The sequence below is a fragment of the Homalodisca vitripennis genome, unplaced genomic scaffold (assembly GCF_021130785.1).
Source record: "Homalodisca vitripennis isolate AUS2020 unplaced genomic scaffold, UT_GWSS_2.1 ScUCBcl_8363;HRSCAF=16443, whole genome shotgun sequence".
NCBI classification, from domain to species: Eukaryota; Metazoa; Arthropoda; class Insecta; order Hemiptera; family Cicadellidae; genus Homalodisca; species Homalodisca vitripennis.
This window is the reverse complement of record NW_025784484.1, coordinates 1-23,384: the sequence shown is the minus strand read 5'-3', so window position 1 is coordinate 23,384 and position 23,384 is coordinate 1. Positions and strand designations below refer to the sequence as shown.

At 34.8% G+C, this 23,384-nt stretch overlaps 1 protein-coding gene across 1 annotated transcript; it reads left to right on the top strand.

Annotated features, from left to right (window-relative positions):
* Nucleotides 1–18: 18 nt before the first annotated feature.
* LOC124374422 lies at nucleotides 19–19,637 on the top strand (the record flags this gene model as incomplete). The annotated part of the gene is made up of 3 exons (XM_046832636.1): nucleotides 19–188; nucleotides 562–720; nucleotides 19,489–19,637. Coding segments are annotated over exons 1-3 (355 nt in total), but the record flags the coding sequence as incomplete, so codon positions are not given.
* Between the last annotated feature and the right edge of the window lie 3,747 nt (nucleotides 19,638–23,384).

Here is a 23,384-nt window from a genome sequence, read left to right as displayed (position 1 = left end):
GATTCACTGAGCCTGGATTGGTAGTATGAAGGTTGTATATGTTTCTAGGTGGTGCGTAGCAAGTTGAAAGAGGATGCACTCTTAGTGAACCACTTCCTCAGGGGGTGAATCAGGTGGATGTCCTGGTGAGCAACCCTCCATATGTGCCCGCTTCTCAGCTTGTTGACTTTGCAGCCCGAAATAAAATTGTGAGTAATTATGAATAAGCAAAGGTAATTAGTGTCATTAAAATTTTACGTTTAAAGTAAAATAAAATTAATCAGAGTAAAATTGCTCTCACATGGTAAATGCATACAAATTACAAAATTAGAAGTCTCAAGATTTATGATAACAATAAAAAAAATTTCCTTAACAAGTACATTGATGGATTTCTTTAGATAAGTAAATTTTAAATTCCACTTTGCGAATTTTAATAAATAAATGTATGTAAAATTTTGAAACCAGGACTTTTTAATTATTTATTTGTACATAACAGAATGGTCTCCTGAGGTAACTGCTGATCATCCAATGTTCCTGGAGATGGACACTTTTCACCTGAACATTAAACAAAATCATTTGCAGGTATGAGGATCTGCGGGCACTGGAGGCAGGCCGTGACGGTCTACGTGTCATCAAATCTCTGTGTGCTGCTTGCTCAATCAATACTGCGTCCAGGTGGTCTCATCTTCCTGGAGGTGGACACTTCTCACCCAAAACTCATCCAGAAGTGGGTTGCAGATTGTCCGCATTAAACATAACTTTTGTGAAAACTGTTAAAGACTTTTGTGAAAAAGACAGATTTGTAAAGTTTGAGAAAATTATAACATAATGTGATTATTTTATGACGTTATTTTATGGACCCAGTTTTTAAAATAATATTGGGTAGTTGGATGTTTAAAGACTTTCCAATATTTCTGCTGTTTCACCACCAAGTATAAGAAGCTGTATTTTTATTTAACCTTATAGTTAAAAATTCCTGATAAATTATAATGAAATAAAAAAGGAGTCCACGTTTATAGAATTGAGAGGAAGTGTATAAGGCCTGAATATGAGTGGCTTTCAGAGTTGATTTCAATTTGAGTACTAGTTATGTTTTTTCAATGTTTATGTACTAGCTTTGAACTTATAGTACAATCGTTTAACCAAACCTTATGTATCCGGATCTCCGGTTTAGCCAGGTAATTTTTAACAGTAAAAGTTTTTGAAGACAACAATTGTTGTTGCATTTTTCAGAGTAATTTGTCTTTCTTTTAACGCATGTTTGGATTTCAGAATAATGCATACAATATAATGCCTAATTTTATGATGCTGTAGTAAGGTCTACTACAGGTTAATAATTGTAAATTTGAAAAGTGTAAGTGATTAGCTTCAGATTGACAATAGAATTGGTGTGATAACCAACATAGAAATAGTATCATCCACTTGTTCTTCAATGGCAACAGAGGACATTAAATACGAGTCTGATAATGAAGAACTGGAAGATGTCATGACTCATTCTGATGCCACAGTGCAGCTAGATTACCGGTTTATTTTTAGCAACAGTGCAACACTGTCAGTGGAATTGATGGCCTTGAAACGATGGCGTGATCTTACTTTTTATTTAAAGTGTACCAAAGTTATACAAAAGACACTGATTAAAAACCAACTTTAAACAAAGAAAGAATCCTCAGGTTCTCTGTCATCCATAACAATATCCAGAAAAAAATAAATATGTGAGGTGAGATATTAAGAGACCACATTGTTCGGCTGTAATTTTTCATAGAAAATCATAATAGTCCTATTGTATTTTCAAGTGCTACAAGATACCATTAATTTCTTCATTAGAAATCTGACTGCAATTCATGATGAAGAATGATATTGTAATGACCAGATTTTAGTAGGATGTGCCCCACCACATTATCACTGGGATGTAGAACATGCAGAAAATGTTCATGTCGTGGTTTGAAAGGCGAATGGCCTGGCAGATCCACAGACATGACTCCATTACACCTTGTTTATGGAGTCAATTGAAATCAGTTGTTTATAAGTCACTAATTCAAGATTTGGTAGATCATTGAATACTTTGTGTGCATCATCAAATAATTTCAGAACAACTTGGAAATGTAAGGCAGTTGTTTGTGGACAGGATATGCTGTCAAGACGCTGTAAGTTACTTACCCAGAGGTGAGCTGTTAATAAGTTATAATTATTTTATGTAATGTAATCAGCAATCACATTAGCACAAACGCAGGCCAGAAATGAGTTATTACATTCCTAAAAGTGTCTATATTTTAAGAATGAAACACAAGCATTGAAAAAAGATTGCTGCATCATGTTCTCTGCAAAAAAGTATTTAAAAATCATTAACACCACGTTTAGATTTAATATTTTTACCCAATCGGTGACAACTGAAAATATAACAATCAAAATGAAGTATTTGCTACTCAACAATGATCCGTCGGTGGTCGAAGTCAAAATCTGAAGAAATTTGGTAAAAAGTTGGGGTGGACTTGTAAATTTACCCTGTTGGCCTCTTAATATATTTTACACAAACATACATCACCAAATTCGTACTAAACATAACATGTCAAAATTAATACTAATCCTCTATATTGTAGCAATAATTTTTTTTATTTTTTACGTTATTAAATTAATGCTCGGATGCATGAATTTACTAAGAAACAAAAGAGGCAATGATTATTTAATATTCTTCTTATTAACTGCATGTGTATGGGCAATGCACCATGGATTTCTTGAAATTGCCTTGTTATATAAGGAGTGCTCAACCTAAAACTGATGTAAGCAAACCAGATACCGGTTCATAAAAATAACTAAAATTCGTGTTTCAAAATCGTAGTCACTCCATTCAGTTTAAAATTTGGTCAGTTTTTCACAGCTTTACATGGAAAGAAAGAATACATCGTAATAAATTAGATGACAGAAATACTTGTCATTTTTTACTCATACATTTGAAAAATGAGTGTATAATTTTAATTTAAGGATTGATTCCTAAAGTCATGTGAAATACATGTAAAGAATGTATATATATATATATAATATATATATATATACATAAACAAATTAGCTTAATGACACATAACTCTAGACATGGGACCTTCTGTCATTAAACTCATGGACAACGTGTCATGGTAGAGCACCCCAAATGGGTTTTTTTAGCCAGATAGCCGACATGAAGCTGTCATTTATTCACCCCCCCCTCATACTTGTTACACAGCTATTGTCACTCTTAGCTACCATCAAATTTATACATTTTGCAGCAATCCAATTTGATTGAAATATAGATGTTAAATGCTTTACTTTAAATTAGGCCTATTGAATTGATTTAAAAACTTGCATTTATTCCATATCCAATGTTGTGGTTTTGCGCTTTAATTCAGATTCATCCCCTCTAAAGCTAAGTCCTAGTTACGCAACACAATTTATTCCTTCATCCGTTATCTACAGTAATATGCGTTTTTTTTTCCGTAGGCTGTGTTTTCAGGAATCTACATATTTGTGTTTAAGAATGAACACCTGTTGATTTATATACTTCAATTTTCGGCAGTTCTTTCTCTCTGCTTCCGGTGTTTTTCAATCGGCTGCTATTAGTACGTGCGTGCCCTCTTTTGTAATGTTGAACGTTTCATTGGGTACTTTGAAAGTTGAAATCTCTAAAAACTATACTATAATTTCGTTTAATTTATTGGTTAAAATTGTGTAACAAATTTATAATATACTTGCGTTCTGAGAAAAGTATGCCTGACACCAAGCAGTTTTTAACCCAGTCAGTCGGAGGTTAACAGCAACTGATCAAAAGTACCGTATTATCTGTAAGCTTTAATACCGTTTGCTCATCACTCGGTGAAATTGTCCACCTTGACACATTCCTACAGCCATGTGTGCCGAAACACATTCATTCTACTTTAGGAACAGCTGAAAACCCATAAAATACAACACTACATAAAATTAGGTATGTATAGTAAACACAGAAATTAATTCCACAAAGTCGAAAATTTATAGAAACGCTCTATCCGTATTTGATTGGAAACTCCTATGACCTTGACAGCCTGCTGCTGTTGTACACAGGCCCGGCGACAGGATTTCTCGGGCCCCTATGCAATCATGAAGACCGGGAGCCCCCCCCCCAAAGATTCAACAGGCAACCAACCTAATTACATTAAAATTCACCCCCCCCCCCCCCAACGTTAGAACAAAATTCCCATATTGGTTATATTAACATAGCAAAGCATTATTTTATTCCAAAACTTACTACTCCATTACTTGATTTACTTATTTGTTTAAATGATTCACTTCTTCAAAATTATGCCAAATCCGTGATTTTTCCTGTATTTACTTCAATTTAAGTTATATAAATAAATGTTGCTTAAACAAATGGAAAGAATTGAGGTTTATAATTATGTAGTGATTATTTTTTTACTATTAAATCAATACAAAACAAAACTCCACTGAACTTAATTAAAATCAAAAACACCATCCTTAAAAAATATACACTTAATGAACTAAATGGACAAAACATAATTAACAAAGAATAAAATCATTAAAATTAAAGTTCAACTCGTGTCGCTCTCCTTTTTAGTAGAAAAACAAAACTTAATGATAGGTTCCTGGAAAAATTACTTCAATTTAAGTTATATAAATAAATGTTGCTAAACAAATGGAAAGAATTGAGGTTTATAATTATGTAGTGATTATTTTTTTTACTATTAAATCAATACAAAACAAAACTCACTGAACTTAATTAAAATCAAAAACACCATCCTTAAAAAATATACACTTAATGAACTAAATGGACAAAACATAATTAACAAAGAATAAAATCATTAAAATTAAAGTTCAACTCGTGTCGCTCTCCTTTTTAGTAGAAAACAAAACTTAATGATAGGTTTCCTGGAAAACCTAATGAAACAAAAACTTAAATATCATTGAACAATCACTTAACGAACAAAACTAAAAAAAAATTAAAATGAACAAAACCTAATGAACATTGTACAAAACATAAATTGAAAATTAATAAAGAAACATTGGGCTATGTTACTCACTAACAACATTTAAACATGACTAAAACACAACTCGTCGGGCCTTCTTCCCAGCAAAGTCTTCTATAATGTCGTCATATTTCAAACTACGTGCCAAATCTTGACTCCATGGCTAGAATACTCAGGTCATTCATGCGGTCTTGCGTCATCGTAGAACGATTTGCACTTTTAATTCTTTTTCAATCAAACTGAAGCTTCCTCTCCCCTTGGCTGACAGATACAGGTATGCAACAGAACAACCGGATCGCTGTAGTGATATTTTGGAAATAAACTATCTAGTTTGTTCTTCCTTAGAGCGTTTATTAGACTTAATGGTTGAAGAGTTTGTTCCCCCAAGTTAGTGCGATGAATCGATTTCAAATGTTTAAATTCATTTAAAATTTCCATCTCAATATCCTCTTTGTATGTTTGACACAGACTCAAACATTGCTGCTCAATAAAACTGTCGTCTTCCTCAATATATTTCCAAAGACATTGGAAAAGGTTGCTGATTTTTCCAGCAAACTCGAATCTCTGAGACAGTCCCCCTAAGACTGAGTCTAAGATCTTGAAGAAGACATCAATCCTAAAACGTTTCCTCTTCGTTTTTTTAATTGATGTTCCGTGCCGTCCCTTGTTTCGTCATGAAAAATCTTTCTTTTCTTTAATCTTTTTTTCCTTAAAATCAGTTTCGCAATCTACACTCTCAGCCATGTTGCCTGCCACTAGCTTGGCCTCAGTGTAGAGATTGCTCCATCTGTCTCTCAGTACTTTTAGTTCCTCTATTAAATCATTCAGATTTTTTGTTTTCAACGTCTAGAGTTGTTGATCGGGCTTGTAATACTTTATTTTTGTTGTCTATTGCAACAAGCACCTTTAGCCATATTGTCGACATCATGATACATTCGAACGATTGTAGATATTTCAATAGCCCTTTTCAGATCTGTCTTGCAATTCTGCAGATAGATTCAGTTCTTTACAATCATTGAGGGCATTGATGATGAGAGGCAAATGCTTTACGAAAGGGCGCACACTATCTACTCGGGCCTGACCATCTCGTTTGAGAAATACTGTGCAGAGAAGAGCCTATTCTGTTTTTCTAAGTACTCCCATCTTTGAGGGCTTCTAGAAAAGAAGTTATACGTCTTTTGGCAGCATGCCAAAAAAATGTTGTAGCTTCCTCGCAGCATTCAGCAGCATTAACCCCACACAGGTTGAGGCTATGTGTGCGGCACAGTTATTATAAAAAGCCAAATTGTTGGTCTCCATTATGATGGCTTGGGCACCTTTGTATATTCCAGCCATATTGGATCCATTGTCGTACCCCTGGCCCTCTGCATTCCTTCAACGGAATTGAGTGTTTGTTGAGCTCGCTAATAATCAACTTAGCCACATCCATTCCAGTTTTTTTGTTACAGTCAACAAAATTTAAAAATCGTTCGCAAATTTTAAATTCTGATTCACAATCTAAGAGATATCTCAAGATCAACGTTTGTTTGCTCAGTATGTGAGGCCATCGGGGGTAGAGTCAGCAATAATAGCATAATATTTTGATTTCTTCCTTTCTTCCAATACCTTCTGTCGAACTCTTTCCCCACAAACTTGAATGAATTCATTTTTGAGAGTCTTTAGACAGATAATGAGCTTGAAACACGTTTTCCCTCTTCTTGGGCCTTTTTTACTTTTGCAATATGTTCTCTTAGTAAAGGGTCATATTCCGCTAACAGCTCTATCAGACCCAGAAAGTTTCCATTGTTTGGGATCCCCAATTTTTTCAGAGGTCCCCTCTGAGAGCTAATCCTCGCTCTCCAAGGAACATGACCACGGAGAGCAATCTTTGAAATATATCCCTCCAATATTTGGTTCTTGAAGCCAGTTTCTGAAGTCGAGTTGAGAATGTATGTCTGATCCATCACTTAGCCTCCTTTCTAACTCTCTCCATTGGATGTAGCAATTTTTGTGGGAAGCGCTGGTTTCATGCAAAGGTAGCTTGTTGTAAAGCTTCCGCCATCCATATTCCTTTTTCCATCCATCGTTACTTAACAAAACTGACTTATTTGAATCGTGTTTTTCAACCCCCACTATTATTATTGAAAAGTCTACATGGAAAACAAAATAAGGACTCAGCAGTCTCCACTCCATACAAGCCAATCTCTTCTGACGCTCTCTCCGTTCGGCCTTTTTGAAAAAAAGAACCGTTTTTGGAAACGCTCTTTTCCATCACTTGGCAGATCTGACGGCATCAAAGATGGACCCATTTTCACTAAAGTCTCAATCACACTGTCAGTCACCACCTTGTTTTTCAGAAGTCCCAAATCTGAACTGGTAATTATAGTTCCTAACCCCGAATCTACATTAGCATTTAGAATGTCACGATTGTGATCTTCCAAAACAATATCATCTTTAGGATCAGGTTCTGAGGTAAAGCTATCTACCATTGTTTCTCCTTCATCAGCATTAGGCCTACAGCTTTCAAGATCTTCGCTGTCTTCAGTATTAGGGGTGTTCATGAAAACTGTGAGAAACTTCGCAAAGTTTCTCCCTGGCGGCGCCAGGGTCGTTAGGGCCGCTGTTAGAACTAGTTGTAGCTACGTCTACTTTGATTCCAACGTCAAATAATGTCCTGGATCCTTTATTTGAACTTTCAATTTTCTTTTGCCTTTCTTTACGTTTTTTGAGCACCAGATTTATGTTTGTAAGTGTCCATTTTTGAGATATAACGGTGTTTTTTATGCGAAATGATGATAAAATACTGTGAATGGACCTAAAAATAAATATCTTGGATTAGTCAAGAATAATAAATTGATGTGGGCAGATCATAAAATAATATTTGAAATAGAATTTTAGAACCTAAATATCAAAAATACAAATTTAAAAATGTATCAAATTGATCATAAACACTATTAGACAATTAAAAATTAGTATTGATTACTAGGCCTAAACCGAGCAGTTGCTAAAATAAATAACGGAATGTAAATTATCAAACGCTGCGTTTAAAGTAGTAATGTAATCTCAAACTGGGCTAAACTAATCAAAAACCGACAGGTTGCAATCACAGGACACGTGAGGGGATGTGATGAGTCATTGAGCTATTTTCGGATACTGTATCGCTTGCTGCGCTCTCACTCAGATTTTCCAAGGTCAAGTTTTTTTAAGACGGTTCACCCAGCGATCTCTATTGTTTACCTGTCTTGCCAACATATTGGGGGTTTACTTTTCCTGTTTCTCTCTCTGTTTATCCTGTCCTCACTCCCCATTCCCTCTCGTAAACTGCGCAACTAGTGATGCGATGCGTCGCCTCAAGTTGGTTGTCCATAACAACCAATATATCAGCCAACGAGCCAACCACGAAACAATACCAAACTATGTCGTCATTGAATAATTATTTTCTACGTGCTAACGTGCATACTGCATACAAGCATGTGAACAACCACAAAAGAGTGAGCGATGAGCCGTCGTTCTCTCTGATTTAATAGGATAAACTTGATTAATTTGAAACTTAAAACGACGTTCAGTAGCCAGTAGCAAACCGAATTTATGTGTTGTTTTTTTTTAATTTTTAACCATCCTACTACTCCTCATATGTTTTAGTTTAGATTTAGATACACAGTAACGTCAGTAACATTTATAATTTCACGTCTTATTACATAGGTACGTTTATAAGACGATTACAACGTCTCAAATTTTGCAGCCCAGTAATAATTAAGTTTATTTGTATTTTTTTTTTGCTGTTATGGAACCTTGTTGATCGTCTTAAAGGTTAACCAGCCCTTGGATAATCGGGAGTTAACTGTAGCCTAATTTATTTTTATGAAACTGATTACTGTATAATTCAAATTTATAATGAGGGGTAAAAATCATGGCTCCACATGGGTTGGGCTGGTGGACCCCTGGTCCCAGGCCTGGGCCCCCTGGGGGCCCGGCTCTGTCCCTAATTTTATATATTTTACAATTTTTATTTTATTATGTTTATAATTATAATCATCAGTTAAAATAAAAATCTGCGTTACATTAAAATTAAAAATCTCATGTTTTAATTATGCCCTACAGCATGACAAGGTGAACAGAAGGAGCGGGCCCTGAGCCTGATTCCTGGTAACAGGGCCCGCAATCAAATGTGGGATCCCATGGTAAAATTTATTCAGTTTTTTAATTTTTTCGGAAATTTGGAACTTATTTTCTAAAATTAAATGATAAAAATATTTACTAACTCACCTGTATGTTTCTTTAATTCACGGTTAAATCAATCTCAATCTCCTTACAACAACAACAACAACAACAAACCTAATTAAAGCACGACAACAAACTAAAACTAGAAGTGTTACAAAACAACCAATTCACGATAACTTAATAAAACCCATTACCCACCAGCAACCAGCATAGAAATGCAAGATTGAAAGAAACATTAGTTTATTATCGTGTCGGTATCACTGTCATCCGACGCTCAGGTTGCAACTTGTAGTGAGCAAGGAGGGGAGGGGCCCGGGAGGGGATGGGGTGGAGAAGAGTCACTGCCTTCGCGTCTGGGCGATGCGGACCCCGGGCCCGACGTCTGACAGCCACAACCACAACGGTTCGCGCCACCTCAGTGTTTACAATTTTATTTGGTTTAAAATCGGAGCAAAGAAAGTAGTTTAAATTAACATTGCATGTTATTTCCTGAATATTTTCACCCGCACAGGCCCTGGGCCGATGGTAATGGGCAATGATAAAAAAAAATAAAAATACATATTTTAGTCGGCCCGGGCCCCCTGTGGCCCCGGGCCCCTATGCATTTGCCCCCCCTTGGCCCCCCCCCTGTCGCCGGGCCTGGTTGTACAATGTTTAAACTCTTATCTTCTTTACATCTTGCACTATTTATCCTTATAAGCCTCTAATAACCAATACAAACATAGGTGGGTACTATAACAATAACTCCAGCGTGAAAAAGGATTATCCAATAGCCGTTGTAATTAGTTTTTACCCGTACAGAGTACGGTACTAAGTAGACAAACCAAACAAATAGGAGAGTAGACAGATTGTTGTGTCTATTAATACTGTTCCATAAAATTGATTGCAGCAGCACTTCTAGCGAAAAAATTATCGATTTACACAGAATGTATATCCAAAGAAACAAAACACAGTACCTTTCTGGAATAGCAGTTTTTGTGATTTACAAAAAAATTGAGAGAGAAACACGTCAAAATAAATACCTACCATACAAGTGGTTGATGACAGAACTTCTAGCTCTTTTAATCACAGTCTTAAAAATACGTTTAGACAATACTTTGTTATGTATATTAGATATAAACATATCAATGTAAATAAAATATCTGTTTTCAATTACGAAAATTGTATACAATGTTGATGAAACATATATATTGTAAAGAAGACATTTAATCTAAATTCAATTCTGTACACGATATATTATTAAATAATATTTTGTTCGGAATCTACAATGGCTTTGGAAGTAAACATGAATAAAAAATAGCGCGAGTTTTGAAAACACGTTTACAAAACTGCTATATTTTGACTTAAATGTTGTGCGACTTGAAGATTGTGCTTTAAAATAAGCATTAACATGTTTTAAATATTATTTTTTCAGCGTTATGTTGCCATTTTTATTCACCCATTTGTTGTTTTGTTCTATATTTTTGGATTCTAATAGGATTCAATGCTTGAATGTAACCAGACATTCTTTGTTATTTACCCGTTTTCAGAAAGTTTAATAGTAAAATTATAAAAGAACAATTCATCAATTATGACGTGGCGGGATATAAAATTTAGAGTTTTGAATGCAATTGTTCACTGAAAATCTTAAATGCCACAATGATAATAATACCTTAAATAATTTAATAAAATAGCAGTTTTATGAAGGTTTAGCAAAGCTTGCAGTTCGAGATTGAGCAATGTCGAGATGTTTGTTGTCGAGGAGGGAAACCAACAAACTACCGTTATTTTCTGTAGATTTTTCGACAATTGATATTTCGATGTTTTAATATGTTGCAAAAGGACAGTTTCTACTAGTTATTATGTGAAGTAAGTGATCAAATACAGTATAGTTTTCTTTAAAAGACACGTAAACAACAATCCCTAAGCGAGAACCGCCATTTGTAAGGAAACACCAACAGATAATACATTCTTTTTAATAAAAATGTTAAATATCTTGTTAATTATAGTTATGAATTGTGTAATCATTGTTCCAAATGTTAAAATTATTCACCCAAATTGAAAACTCTAAATTAAAAATGTAATAAACAGTTCATTTGACATATTAGTAGTAGACTATCTTTCATGGTGAACTTGAGGTAAGGTAATCCAGAAGTGAACTCAGATCAAATGGTGAACATTGGTTTTATATATAGTTTTCGTGTTTGTGTTGTGTTTTTTCCGTAATATATCGTATTAGATCATATTTATATTAAATTTCTTTTATTATTTTCAATAAATCCCATAAAGTATACTACCTACATTTTACCATTTACCAATTACTGTTCATTTTAATCCATGAAATAAGTGACTTATTTTTACAATGAAAGCAATAATAACTAGTTTTATTGTGTCAATTTACAACTGAAATAAATAATAGTTGGAAATTGTGTGATTGTTTTTAATTAATGTTTTGGTTAAAAGGTTATGTGTTTAAGTTTTGTGAGGTTAGGAAAACAATAACATTGTGGGGGTTCCAACTTGGTTGGTACAGATTGGTCCATTTCAAGGCCAAGTTATTTTAGAATTGGTTGTTTTGTTCATGAGTTCAGTAAGTAACACCTAAATTTAATAACTGAAGTATCTTCAACATTGATCAGTTTAATCCATTTTTTGTTTAATGCATATAATTGTTGATTAGCCTAATTACAAAACCCAGAGTTTATGAGTATTATTAGACATCTGTATCCCTTAGCTTCATAACTGATATATATTATAGCCTTATACATTACTAATGTAAATAAAATGTCCAAGTTAGTTACTGCTCCACTTATAGTATGGTATAATGTAACCATATTGTCTTCAATGATGTACTCACCACCTAGTGGTAAACTGCTGTAACAATGTTAATATTTGTATTAGGCTCTTAATCCTAGAGCCGGCTACACGTCGTCTTTATCGAGATTCATTTATGGTCAGCTGCTTCAGTCTGGATCGAGATGCACTGTCGCTCATTCTTTATTGCATTGTTACGATTAAGTGTGACATAGGTGAATTATATATTTTTATGTTAAACTAATATTGTCTAGGAGGAAAACTTATAGCCTAAGTGTTCTAAAGTAAAATAGTTTTCAAATTTTGGATTTTTACAAACTTTGGACTGAAGTACGTACTTTGACATTTTTTGTAGGTTTTATTTTGACGTATTATTCTTTGTAATTTATTAAAAATATATTGTGTTGTAAGTGTATTTTATGTTATTTTAAAGAATAAACCCTTGTGAATATGATAATTAGGGCTTAGCGGTTTTGGACAAAAACCAGTAGTAGGAGTAAGAGAATTATGGTACTTTGGGATTATACCGACCACAACACCAGTATGAAGAACACAAAAATAGAAATTTATAGAAACAAACATGATAGAACGAAAAAAACAACCTCTTCAATTACAAAATTACAAACTTACAAGCATTTCCAGGTATTGTGATCGGTATTGTTGTCGCTGTTTATTCTTATCTTTCTCGAGAATCCTGATTACGGCAGGGCCGCGCGGCATCACGTGATTTGCACGGTACATAATTGCCTTATTTCCATTTCAATTCAATTTATATTTCTGATTAGCCCCTCTAGAATTTGATATTTTACTGATAGGTACTATCTCGAGGGATGTTTTTTCTTTCGTCGACATCAGCGCGGGGCAGCACCGAAGGTGCTGTCGAAGCCCGCGCTGATGGCCGGAGGCACTCGCATTTTGGGTGGCGGAATGTGATCAAGAATAAAAACAAGTTTTGAGTGTTTTTTTTAATAAAGAGTTTAGTTTGGTAAATGTTTGTTTTTGTGTTTGGAGAAATGTAGAGAGGTAAAACACGAAAGTACAACAAAGTGATGCACCAGCTGAACGGGCGGCGAGGCTCTGCAATCACGTTATCTACTAGACGCTCGACTTTGACCTCTGTCTGAGATGGGGAGGGGGTTTGCGATAAGACAATTCCTGTTTTTATACTGACGAAAATAGTCTTTCTACGCTAAATCTAGTAATCAGTAGAAGCAAAATGTTAAATAACGATTCATGTCCTGGGTGTGGTCGGTATAATCCCAAAGTACCAGAATTATTTTATGTCACTATATTAGTATAAATGTTTGGTCTTATCTTAACATAACACAACAGCACAAAACAGTGCCATTCTTATAGTTGTTTTTATGTTCAAAGCAACAACTATTACACTGTAATTGATTTGTAGGAGTTCTTAGTGAAATATACCAATATTCGTAAGTGATCATCTACATTACATGTAACGTCATAGAGAATTAGTACAAAGAAACAAATCAATGGGAAGCCGACTAATAGCCTACTTTAATGAGGATAGTCAATCATGTTCAACAACCAAATATTCAGTCAATGAAGGACAAAAGTTACATGTGTAAACTTAAATCTGAGTTATTGTGTGTTTTTTGAACTAACTCCCCTATCATAAATAAACTGGTGCTATGAGTAAGTTAAAGTTAATTCATCTTTTAAGTAGTCATAATGCCATTACAAATTTATAGATTAACAACAGTCATAACATTCTGGGTTATAAACAATGGTCTACAGCTAGTTCTTCAGTTAACTTTACATGTGATTCTAAGAGCTTTTTTTGAAGTATTAAAACACTATTTACACCACAACTGCCTCCCTATAGACTGAGCCCATACTGGGTTCGGCTTTGAAAAAATGCAAAATTTGCTGTCTTAACATATTCAATAGGAGTCCCTTAGTTTTCTCAAGAGATTTATTACTCTAGATAACTTACTGCTTAAAATATGTACATGCTGATGCCAAACAAACTTACTATCTAGGGTTATGCCTAGTAGGTTAACACTATCTTTAAAAATATTTACATTACTCAAGCTAAATATTACTTTCTGTATTTTATTCATGTTAAGCATATAAAGGTTGACTCTGAACCAAATTGAGACAGAGTCAAATGAGTCCTGCATAGATATGACCAAGTCGTGTATATCAGCATTAACATCAATCAGAGTGATGTCATCAGCATTACAAATTACTTTAGAGTCAGTGTTACAAGATATGTCGTTTACCATGACAAGAAAAAGTAATGGTCCAAGAACGGATCTCAGTGGAACTCCGTGCACAACAGCACCTACCCATGAGCTATGACCATTTACTGTGACAATCTGGTCTCGGCCACCCAAATGATACCTGAACAATTCCAAATTAGTGTGATTTACACCATAGTGCTTAATTTTTCAAGCAATATACCATGTGATACACAATTAAAGGCCTTACTGAGGTTACAGAGTGTTACTCCCATATTTAGTCTATGCTCATAACCATCTAGTAACGCCACTAACCAGGTGATAGACTGCACACTGCAGAAAGACCTTTCCTAAAGCCGTACTGGGCATCCGAGACCAAACCACCAATCTCGAGAGACCTTTGGAGTTGAATCTTAATAAGAGATTGAAAAACCTTCCCAAAAATGGAAATATTAGAAACAGGCCTGTAGCTCTCGGGCAGTGATCTATCTCCCTTCTTAAAAGTTGGAGTGACCCGAGCAACCTTTAACTTATTGGGAAAGACACCTTCATTCAGACATGCATTGAAGCAGGCTTTCAAGGATAACAAAATATACCCAACTACTGATTTTATAAGGCTATTTGATAAAGAATAAATGTTCTTAATTTTACTGTCCTTCATCCGCCCAACCGTGTGCAGAATCTGGTCGACTGTTTATAGATGTCCACTTCATGTCTTCCACTGGAGCATTAGCTCTTCTGACAATGTCTATCGGATTGAAGGGAGCAGCCTGAACATTCTTGATGGCCTCTTCTGCAACACTTAGGAAAATATTAATTAAATTTATCTGTTGTAACCGAAACTGTCATGTATTTGCACCCGACCTTTTCTTGCATAATTACCTTCCAGGCAGCAGAACACTTGTTCACTGCACCTTCAATAAAAGCAGGCATTTGTCTTCAGTTTAGCTTGTCTTGTTTCACATTGATACATTTTTCTATCAGCGCTATAGACTTGCTTAGCCTCCAAGCTTCCTGTTACCTTGGCAAAGTCCCCAAGACATTAGTCTCTCCCGCGTCACTTTTAGTTTTAGGAGTAAACCATTTAGGTCTAGTAGGCCTATTGTTCCGAGTCCTAAATCATTTCCGGAAAACAAAAATGAAATCCATTTATAAAAACTTGAAAGAAGTCATTAAACCTTGTTTCAGCGTCCTTGACAGAATTTACCACAAACTCCCAGTTTAATCATTTGGAGATGGTTAATAAAGTTGCATAATTTATCAAGTGTAATGGCACTAACAGTTTGATTATTCTCATTGACAGGTATATTTGGATTCGTCATCCAAACATTGGCACAAACTGAGTCATGGTCACCCAAACCATAATCAATTACTTACGAGTCCCATCGATTCAGTCGCTAGGTCGGTTTATATACTATCCAAACACAACAGTCCTCTTGTTGAATTGTAATCCATAAAATATACATATTTAATGCTTTAAAATGATTTTCCAGTCTAACTGTATTAGTATCACGCTTGGCGATATTTACATTAAATTCTCCACCTTTAAGAAAGTTACATTTATGTTTTTCCAAAGACAGAATTGTTCTTTCGATGTTAGACATAAACAGATCCAGGTTACCACTAGGTGATCGATAGATAACTATTACAATGATCTGAAATGTACAGAGTCTTACAGCAGCAAATTCATTATGCAATTCTGAACAGTAATAGGAAACATCAATAGCTTCGTAAATACACTGAAACTTATCCGACAAGAAAAGAGCAACCCCGCCATGTTGTAAAGTACTGCGAGCCTTTATAAGTTTATTAATTAGGCCAACTTCTGATATTCCCAGCCAGTGTTCCGAGAGAGCCAATATATCAAAGGTATCCCTAACTTGCTACAATCCCCAATTCCTGGACTTTGTTATTCAAACACTGAGTATTACAAAAACGCATCTTGATTAAGTGTTTATTATTGCTAAAATCTGGTTGTGAGATATCCAATTTATTTAAACTTGCGCGCTTACCACTTACTTGTGTCATTCTTTCACCTTCTTGCCTACGGCTTTGGAGTTTAAATTATGCCTAAAATAGTCAACAAAAGCTCCTTTAGGCCACAAGTCTGGCTGAAAGGCCTTGTCACAGTCTGATTCTGATGTACCGACCTTAAAAGAAGAATATTCTGATGGATATTTAGATTCAAGTTTCTTTACCACTACATTATCACATTTACGGGTGTCATTTAGAAACAACTTAAAGTCATTTTCGGATATTTCAGGACTCACTCTGGACACAAACATATCCGGAGGCCACTAGTTTTGGAAGAGGTTTTCTTATCGGCGACCTAAAAACTTCATTATTACAAAGAAAAGAGTTTATTTGACTTACTGTGAAAATTACATGTCATTACGACGATCGGTTTCTTGTTTTCTGCTTATGAAAAGGAAACTATGCCGGCGAGGAGGCCACTGTCCCTATCTACTATTTATTATTAGGTTATATGTAGCCTGAGTGAAACTATTTTGAAAACAGTTCCAACACAAAAACTGTATAATGCCTTGCAATACATTGTCAGCTCTAAGTTTACTGTACTGTAATGAGTTGTTGCAGTGGCTGAAGTCACACTAAGGCCTCAGAAAATTGAGATGTGTAACCATACACATAGCCTCTGAATTTTACTAGCCAATCTATTAAACCTGCAGCAGCTGATACCTTGTGAGGTAGATTCTTCATAAAAGTCACATTCTATTTGTAGAACCATTATTATTAATAATTATCCAGTTCCAATTTATAACTTAGCTGGTAATCTTCACTGGCAAGAAAAAACTAACTCTTTATCAAATAATTTTTTTTTTCATTTTTACATGATTAAAAATATAAATCAATATTTGATGGTTCTTTTTTATATATAAATATGAGGTAAGGCACAAGATTGATTGACAGTTTTATAAAGTGTATCCATGCACTTTTAGAAATTTGTAGTATTGGGAAAACTTGGAAGTATTCTGAGATACACAGCGCAAGCTTACACTCACATCCATGGCATGTTTCGGTGCTAACCAACCGCTAGCTGGTACAAGTGTTTATCAGTTTTCATCACTAATTGTATCATCTTCACAATAGTCACTGTCCTACGTTATAAAAAAAAAATTCCTACAAATATTCATCCAACAGTTCATTTTCATAATTTTGTAAAATTGCATATCATATACTGTAAATGTTTATTTTTAATCACCTACAATTATAAATATCATTTCCTTCGACTGTGAAAAAAGTATTTTACGTTTGCTAAATAAGACAAAAATGGAACAACAATTTTTTCAAATGATGTACCTTACTACGAACATCATCTTAATATAGCTCATTGGTTAGTAGGTTATTGCAATATAAATAAAAATTAGCAAACCTGTATCGTAGCTGTGTCAGATTTTTTTTTTTGTAACTGGTAGTATCAGGTGATAGCTTTTGCAATTTTATATTCTGAAATAGAAAACTAGCTATAATGAATGAACCAGTAATCATAATTGAAAAGAAATGATTAAAAGAAGCCTATACACAATAGAAACCACTTGAAATTGTTTCTACCATTCTCTGCTAGATCACATGCGTGTTCAGGCAAACAACTATAACTCTTCAAACGATAAATATAGTTTAACGACGGATGGCAGATCTTGCATAGAGATCGGAGGGTACCGCTGGTGGTACAAGACACGCTCTCGAGTGATGTGCCAGTTAGTCAACAGGATAATAATCCCTAAGTTTATCCAATGTGTTAGTCGATAACTGAAGTATCAATTGTCATTAAGTGAAAAAAAATGTTAAAATAACAAACAGATGTTTCTTTTACTACGTTAACATTGATTATCAAAATATTAATATGACTCAACCATAAAATACAGGCACCATCCCACCATAAATGATGTTAAGCCAGGGCAAGAGTTGTAACAAATTTGTAAAAAACCTATTGTATTGTTTGAATATTTTCAAGCATGGTTTTTATCATTATTAGTATTAACCACATTTAATCTCTTTAACTGTAGGAACTAATACACTGAAAGTTGAGCTTTCGTGGAATGTTCTAAAGATGACCCTCTAAGAAAGGCTTTATGTTTGCCCAGTTTTTTTTATTGTCTATAGACTGAAGATTGAATCTGAGTAGTGTTACTCTCACTCTCCTTGTGTTCAAAGGTCTCGATATAAAGTACAAGGGCTTTGGAAAAGTAAGTCTGAGATGAGGGGTAGTGGAACCAAGTAGTCACTCTATTGATGTATTGATGCATACAGTTATATCTTAAGGTGAAAAAGTGGAAAAGACACAATAGTTGCTGTTAGTTTACCGTAATCATTCAAAATGAACAATAAAATTGAAAATCGTACTAAAATGAAGTAAGATGTTTAAAGTTATTTGAACTCTTTGAAAGTTTCCTGTAGATTTCTAGGATTGTTGTATGATGTCATGACTAAAATGTTAGGCTACCACAAGTTTTGTGCTCTTTGGTCTCCAAGTATTCTTACTGAGAATCACGAAGGGTAACAAATGATTGTTTCTCATAAATCTGATGTGTTGTAATGATATGGAAATAGATGATCTACTGAATAGATTTGGAATTTCTCATGAGCATTGGGTACCCTATGTTAATTTGGAGCCTACTGAGCAAAGATTGATCGTATTCACTGAGCTAACCGTTAAAAATACATTACTTAGTTGGCCAAGAGGTCATTACTACTGTTTTGAGGATGATAAAGAAATTTTGCTGTTGTAGTCACTTCAGTATGTGATGAGTAACAATTCTGTATTATACTGTGTGACCTTGACCAACCAAAATAAGCTCATGCTCATGAAGGGTGTAGTTTTTTTTTCTGTTTAAATAACACTAGTTTCCTAAAGTTTTATGGGATAAACGTAATACACAAAGTGTGTTATAAATTTGTGTCCACCTACTCAACATGTAGTTATTGAACAGTTCATAGCAAACAGTCATAGTTTCATCAACAATATAATGCAATATAAATACAAATTAGCAAATCTGTTTATATCCTAATTGAAATTATGTACTTCATTGTTAAATATTGAAGTAAATTTAACTGTATATGACGTTATTTTGATATTTTAATTGGAAGTACACCTTAACATAGGATAAATCTTTTCAGTATTCTAAGTTTGAAAACAACGCTAATTACTGAGGTAAAATTATATTACTGCTTTATAGTGTACAGGAGTGTAAACCAAATCATATTTTATTTCAGAGCTGAGGTCTTCAGTTGAGCGCCATAATTCATGATCTGTGTTTTGAAGTATGGAAGTAGAATGTAAGTCTGAAGACAATTCTTTATCTTCGAAGCAACTGTCCTGTGCTGAATGGCAACGAGCCGCTGGGATCCGTCACTCAGCAGCCAGACTCTGAGGGAGGCATTCAACTAAGAACCAGCGCACGAGTATCAAAGAAACTGAAACTTGATTCTTTGGCTCAGATTTCGACTGATAAAAAAGGTGAGCTCATAAAATTATTCAGACGGATTATTTGAATTTGTACGCATTAATTCACAGTTATTACTTTTGTCATATACTATTTTAAACTTTTGTCACACACTATTTTAAACTGTGTCATAAACTTTTATAATAAATCAAATGACTGTTCACTTTTCGTGGAATTTAGTCATCTTAAAACAATGTGTTCTTAAAGAGTTTTTATCTCATTCTCACATATTTAGAGAACCTGTATAAGCATATCTTAGAAGATATTTGTGGTTTTTGTAATAGTTGATGTTCAAAACAATAGTTTTTGAATTCAAAACTATCTTATCATTTCATTATATTTTCTCTTTTCCCTAGTGCACAATCATCACTTCAACATTCTCTTTCATTAATGTTCTGGATTACTCCATTAACACTTTGAATAGAAAGTTTTTCATAATAATCATGTCTGAAAAGTGAGTTTTTGTGTTGTATTTTGCTATATTAAGTGTACTAAAGAAAAAAAAAAAAAAAAAACAACATAATGAGTACACAAAATTATGCTTTTTTGGAACTAAACAAATATTTTTTGAAATATCCATACAAATTTTAAAATATAAAGGAAAATAAATTGTTGTTAATATTTACATATGTATACATATAATATATACATATGTTGAAGTACAAAACAAGATGGCCATTACCAGTTTAATCAAGTGTGCACATGTATCTTTAGAAGATTTTAGTGATCTGAAAAGACTCTGAAGCAGTATGGATACAAAGTGTAACATCCAGTTGTTTTTATCATAACACAGTATGGATACAGAGTGCAACATCCAGTTGTTTTTATCATAACACAGTATGGATACAGAGTGTAACATCCAGTTGTTTTTATCATAACACAGTATGGATACAGAGTGTAACATCCAGTTGTTTTTATCATAACACAGTATGGATACAGAGTGTAACATCCAGTTGTTTTTATCATAACACAGTATGGATACAGAGTGTAACATCCAGTTGTTTTTATCATAACACAGTATGGATACAGAGTGCAACATCCAGTTGTTTTTTATCATGAACACAGTATGGATACAGAGTGTAACATCCAGCTGTTTTTTTAAGTGGAAACGCAGGACACAGCCCGGCAAATTTTAAAGCAAACCTCCAGTTACAGCGAAGTTACTCAGTATAAATGAGACGCTTGAGGACTTTTTAAACAAACACATTGACACTATCAAAGCCAGTGAACTTGATTACTCAAGGCAGCTTAAGAAAAATACCAAAAACACTACATATGCTAACTCTGACAGGACAAACCGGTAATGAAAAAAAATCCCAAACCAACACAACCCAGGAAATCTACAGAAATGGTCTGAGTGCCCAAGAAAATCATCAGGAATCTTTTTCTAGCTCATAACCAAGATGATCAATACAAAAATACAAAACCAGGCACTTTTTCAACGCAAACTCGGTCAAGGATAAAATAAAACCAAGGAAAGTTAACCAGTTAAAGATTTTTCACCAAAATAAAGTGGATCGTCTGTCAAAACAAGATTGATCTGGTTGTCAACCACCTTCAAGACATAAATCCCTGATGTAGTCATTTTAAGTGAACATGGCCTTAACCAAACAAATCTAGAAAATACAATTATTAAAGGTTACAGACTTGTTGCTGACTTCTCTAAGAAAAGAACACTTAAAGGGGGGGTGTTGCTATTTATTGTAATGAAAACCTAAAATGCTGAAATAGCTAATCTAAAACGCATCCCGGCATGGAATAGAACTTGTGTGTGAGTTAGCAGCAATCAAACTCATCCTGAAGAAAGAAGAGTTTTTACATCCTAGGAGTTTATAGACCTGACCGCAACTTTTAAGTTGCTTTAGAAGCTATTTCTAACTTCCTGGAAACCATACCGACATGGAATGACCCTGTTGTCCATAATGGGAGATATTAATGTGGACTGTCTCAAACCCAGCACCAGGAAGAATGAAAAACGGGATCAAGAACTCCTCTTTAGCTACAACCTTTCACGCTTTAACCTACCTCCAACTAGGATAACTCCCAATAGCAGGACTTCAATTGACCTTGTTGCTACTAAACTTTGGTCCAAATGAACTTTCAGTAGCAATATTAAACAATCACATCTCAGACCATACTGGACAGATATGCACTTTCTCTACAGCTTCCAATATTGCTACTCCTGCAACAACTGAACGGAGACATGTTTGCGACCAATCTCTGGGGATTCTGAGACTCCAGCTTGGAAAGGAGTCCTGGAATGAGGTTTACGACATTGCCAGTGCTGAGGAGGCATATCGTGTGTTCTCTTCTATAATATCCTACCATCTGGATGTAGTGTGTCCTAAAAGGAAAATGCGCAATAAAAATAAAAAATGCAACATCAGGCCTAATGATCAAGAAACCATTCAAAAGAAAGAAATCTTTAAACAGGCCTTTAATGCACATCAACTGACAGGAAATACGGAGAGCAAAGCTTTATGCTGCTCTAAAGAAAAAAGAATATGAACCTCCACGTTAAAGCCTTACGAAAGCAGCAGAACTCAAAACTTCATACAAGAGTCAGACAATAAAAAGTAGGGCAGCTTGGAGTCTGATAAAATGGTGAAAGAAGGCCTAAACAACATCTCAAAGGATAACACAAACTATGCATCAATGGCACAGACACAACTGACCCCTCTAAAAATTGCTGAAACAATTCAACACATACTTTGGTAAACGCTGCTGATCCATTCTTTTCTAACACAGCTCTGGGAACTTCAAGAACGCCTGAAACCCCTCACGACTTCGATCAAAACTTTGTGCTCTGGCCTACCAACCAAGAAGAAGTACTTAACTGCATTAAGTCCTTAAAAACAAAATCGTCAGCCAGCTTTGATGAAATATCCTCAAAGATAATAAAAGCATGTAGGAATGAGCTAGCCCATCCTTTAGCCAAACATAATCAACAAATCCTTTGCTCAAGGAATTTTCCCAAGCATACTGAAAAGCGCTAAAGTCTACCCAAAGTTCAAAGGAGGGGAAACGAACAAACAAGAAAATTACAGGCCTATATCAGTTCTACCTACCCTCTCTAAACTTGTTGAAAAAATAGCGCTTGCAAGATTGATGCATTACTTGACTACCAACAATCTATTGCCAGAAGAACAGCATGGATTTATAGCAGGACGCTCCACATTAACTGCTATCGACAAGCATCACTGAATCCCTCATAAAAACCTTAGAACGAGGAGATACAGCTTCTGCCCATCTTTTTGGATTACAGTAAGGCTTTTGACAGCTTAAACCATGATATATTGTTACATAAGATGGAAAATATTGGCATTAGGAGCAAATGTGTTTAAAATGGTTTAAGAGCTATCTATTCAACTGGACCCAAGCCGTGGAAATAACAACTACCACAAACTGCAGAATTCTAAACATCACATCTAACAAGAAGGCCATGTCAAGAGGAGTCCCACAAGGATCTATCCTAGGACCGATACTCTTTATTATATATGTTAGTGATCTGCCTAGCTACCTTCGTGGTTACTGCGGGTCACTTATGTATGCAGATGATATCCTCCAGAACCAAACCACCTGAAACCCTGGAGATGAATCTTACATCGCAATCAGCATGGCCCAAGAGTACTGCTATGCTAATGATCTGGTCCTCAATGAGAGTAAGAGTCAGCAGATCTTCCTAGGAAGGGAAAACGAAATGAGGTAGCTGAAATACCAGAGCTAAACAGAGTGCAACAGGCTAAATACCTTGGAGTGAT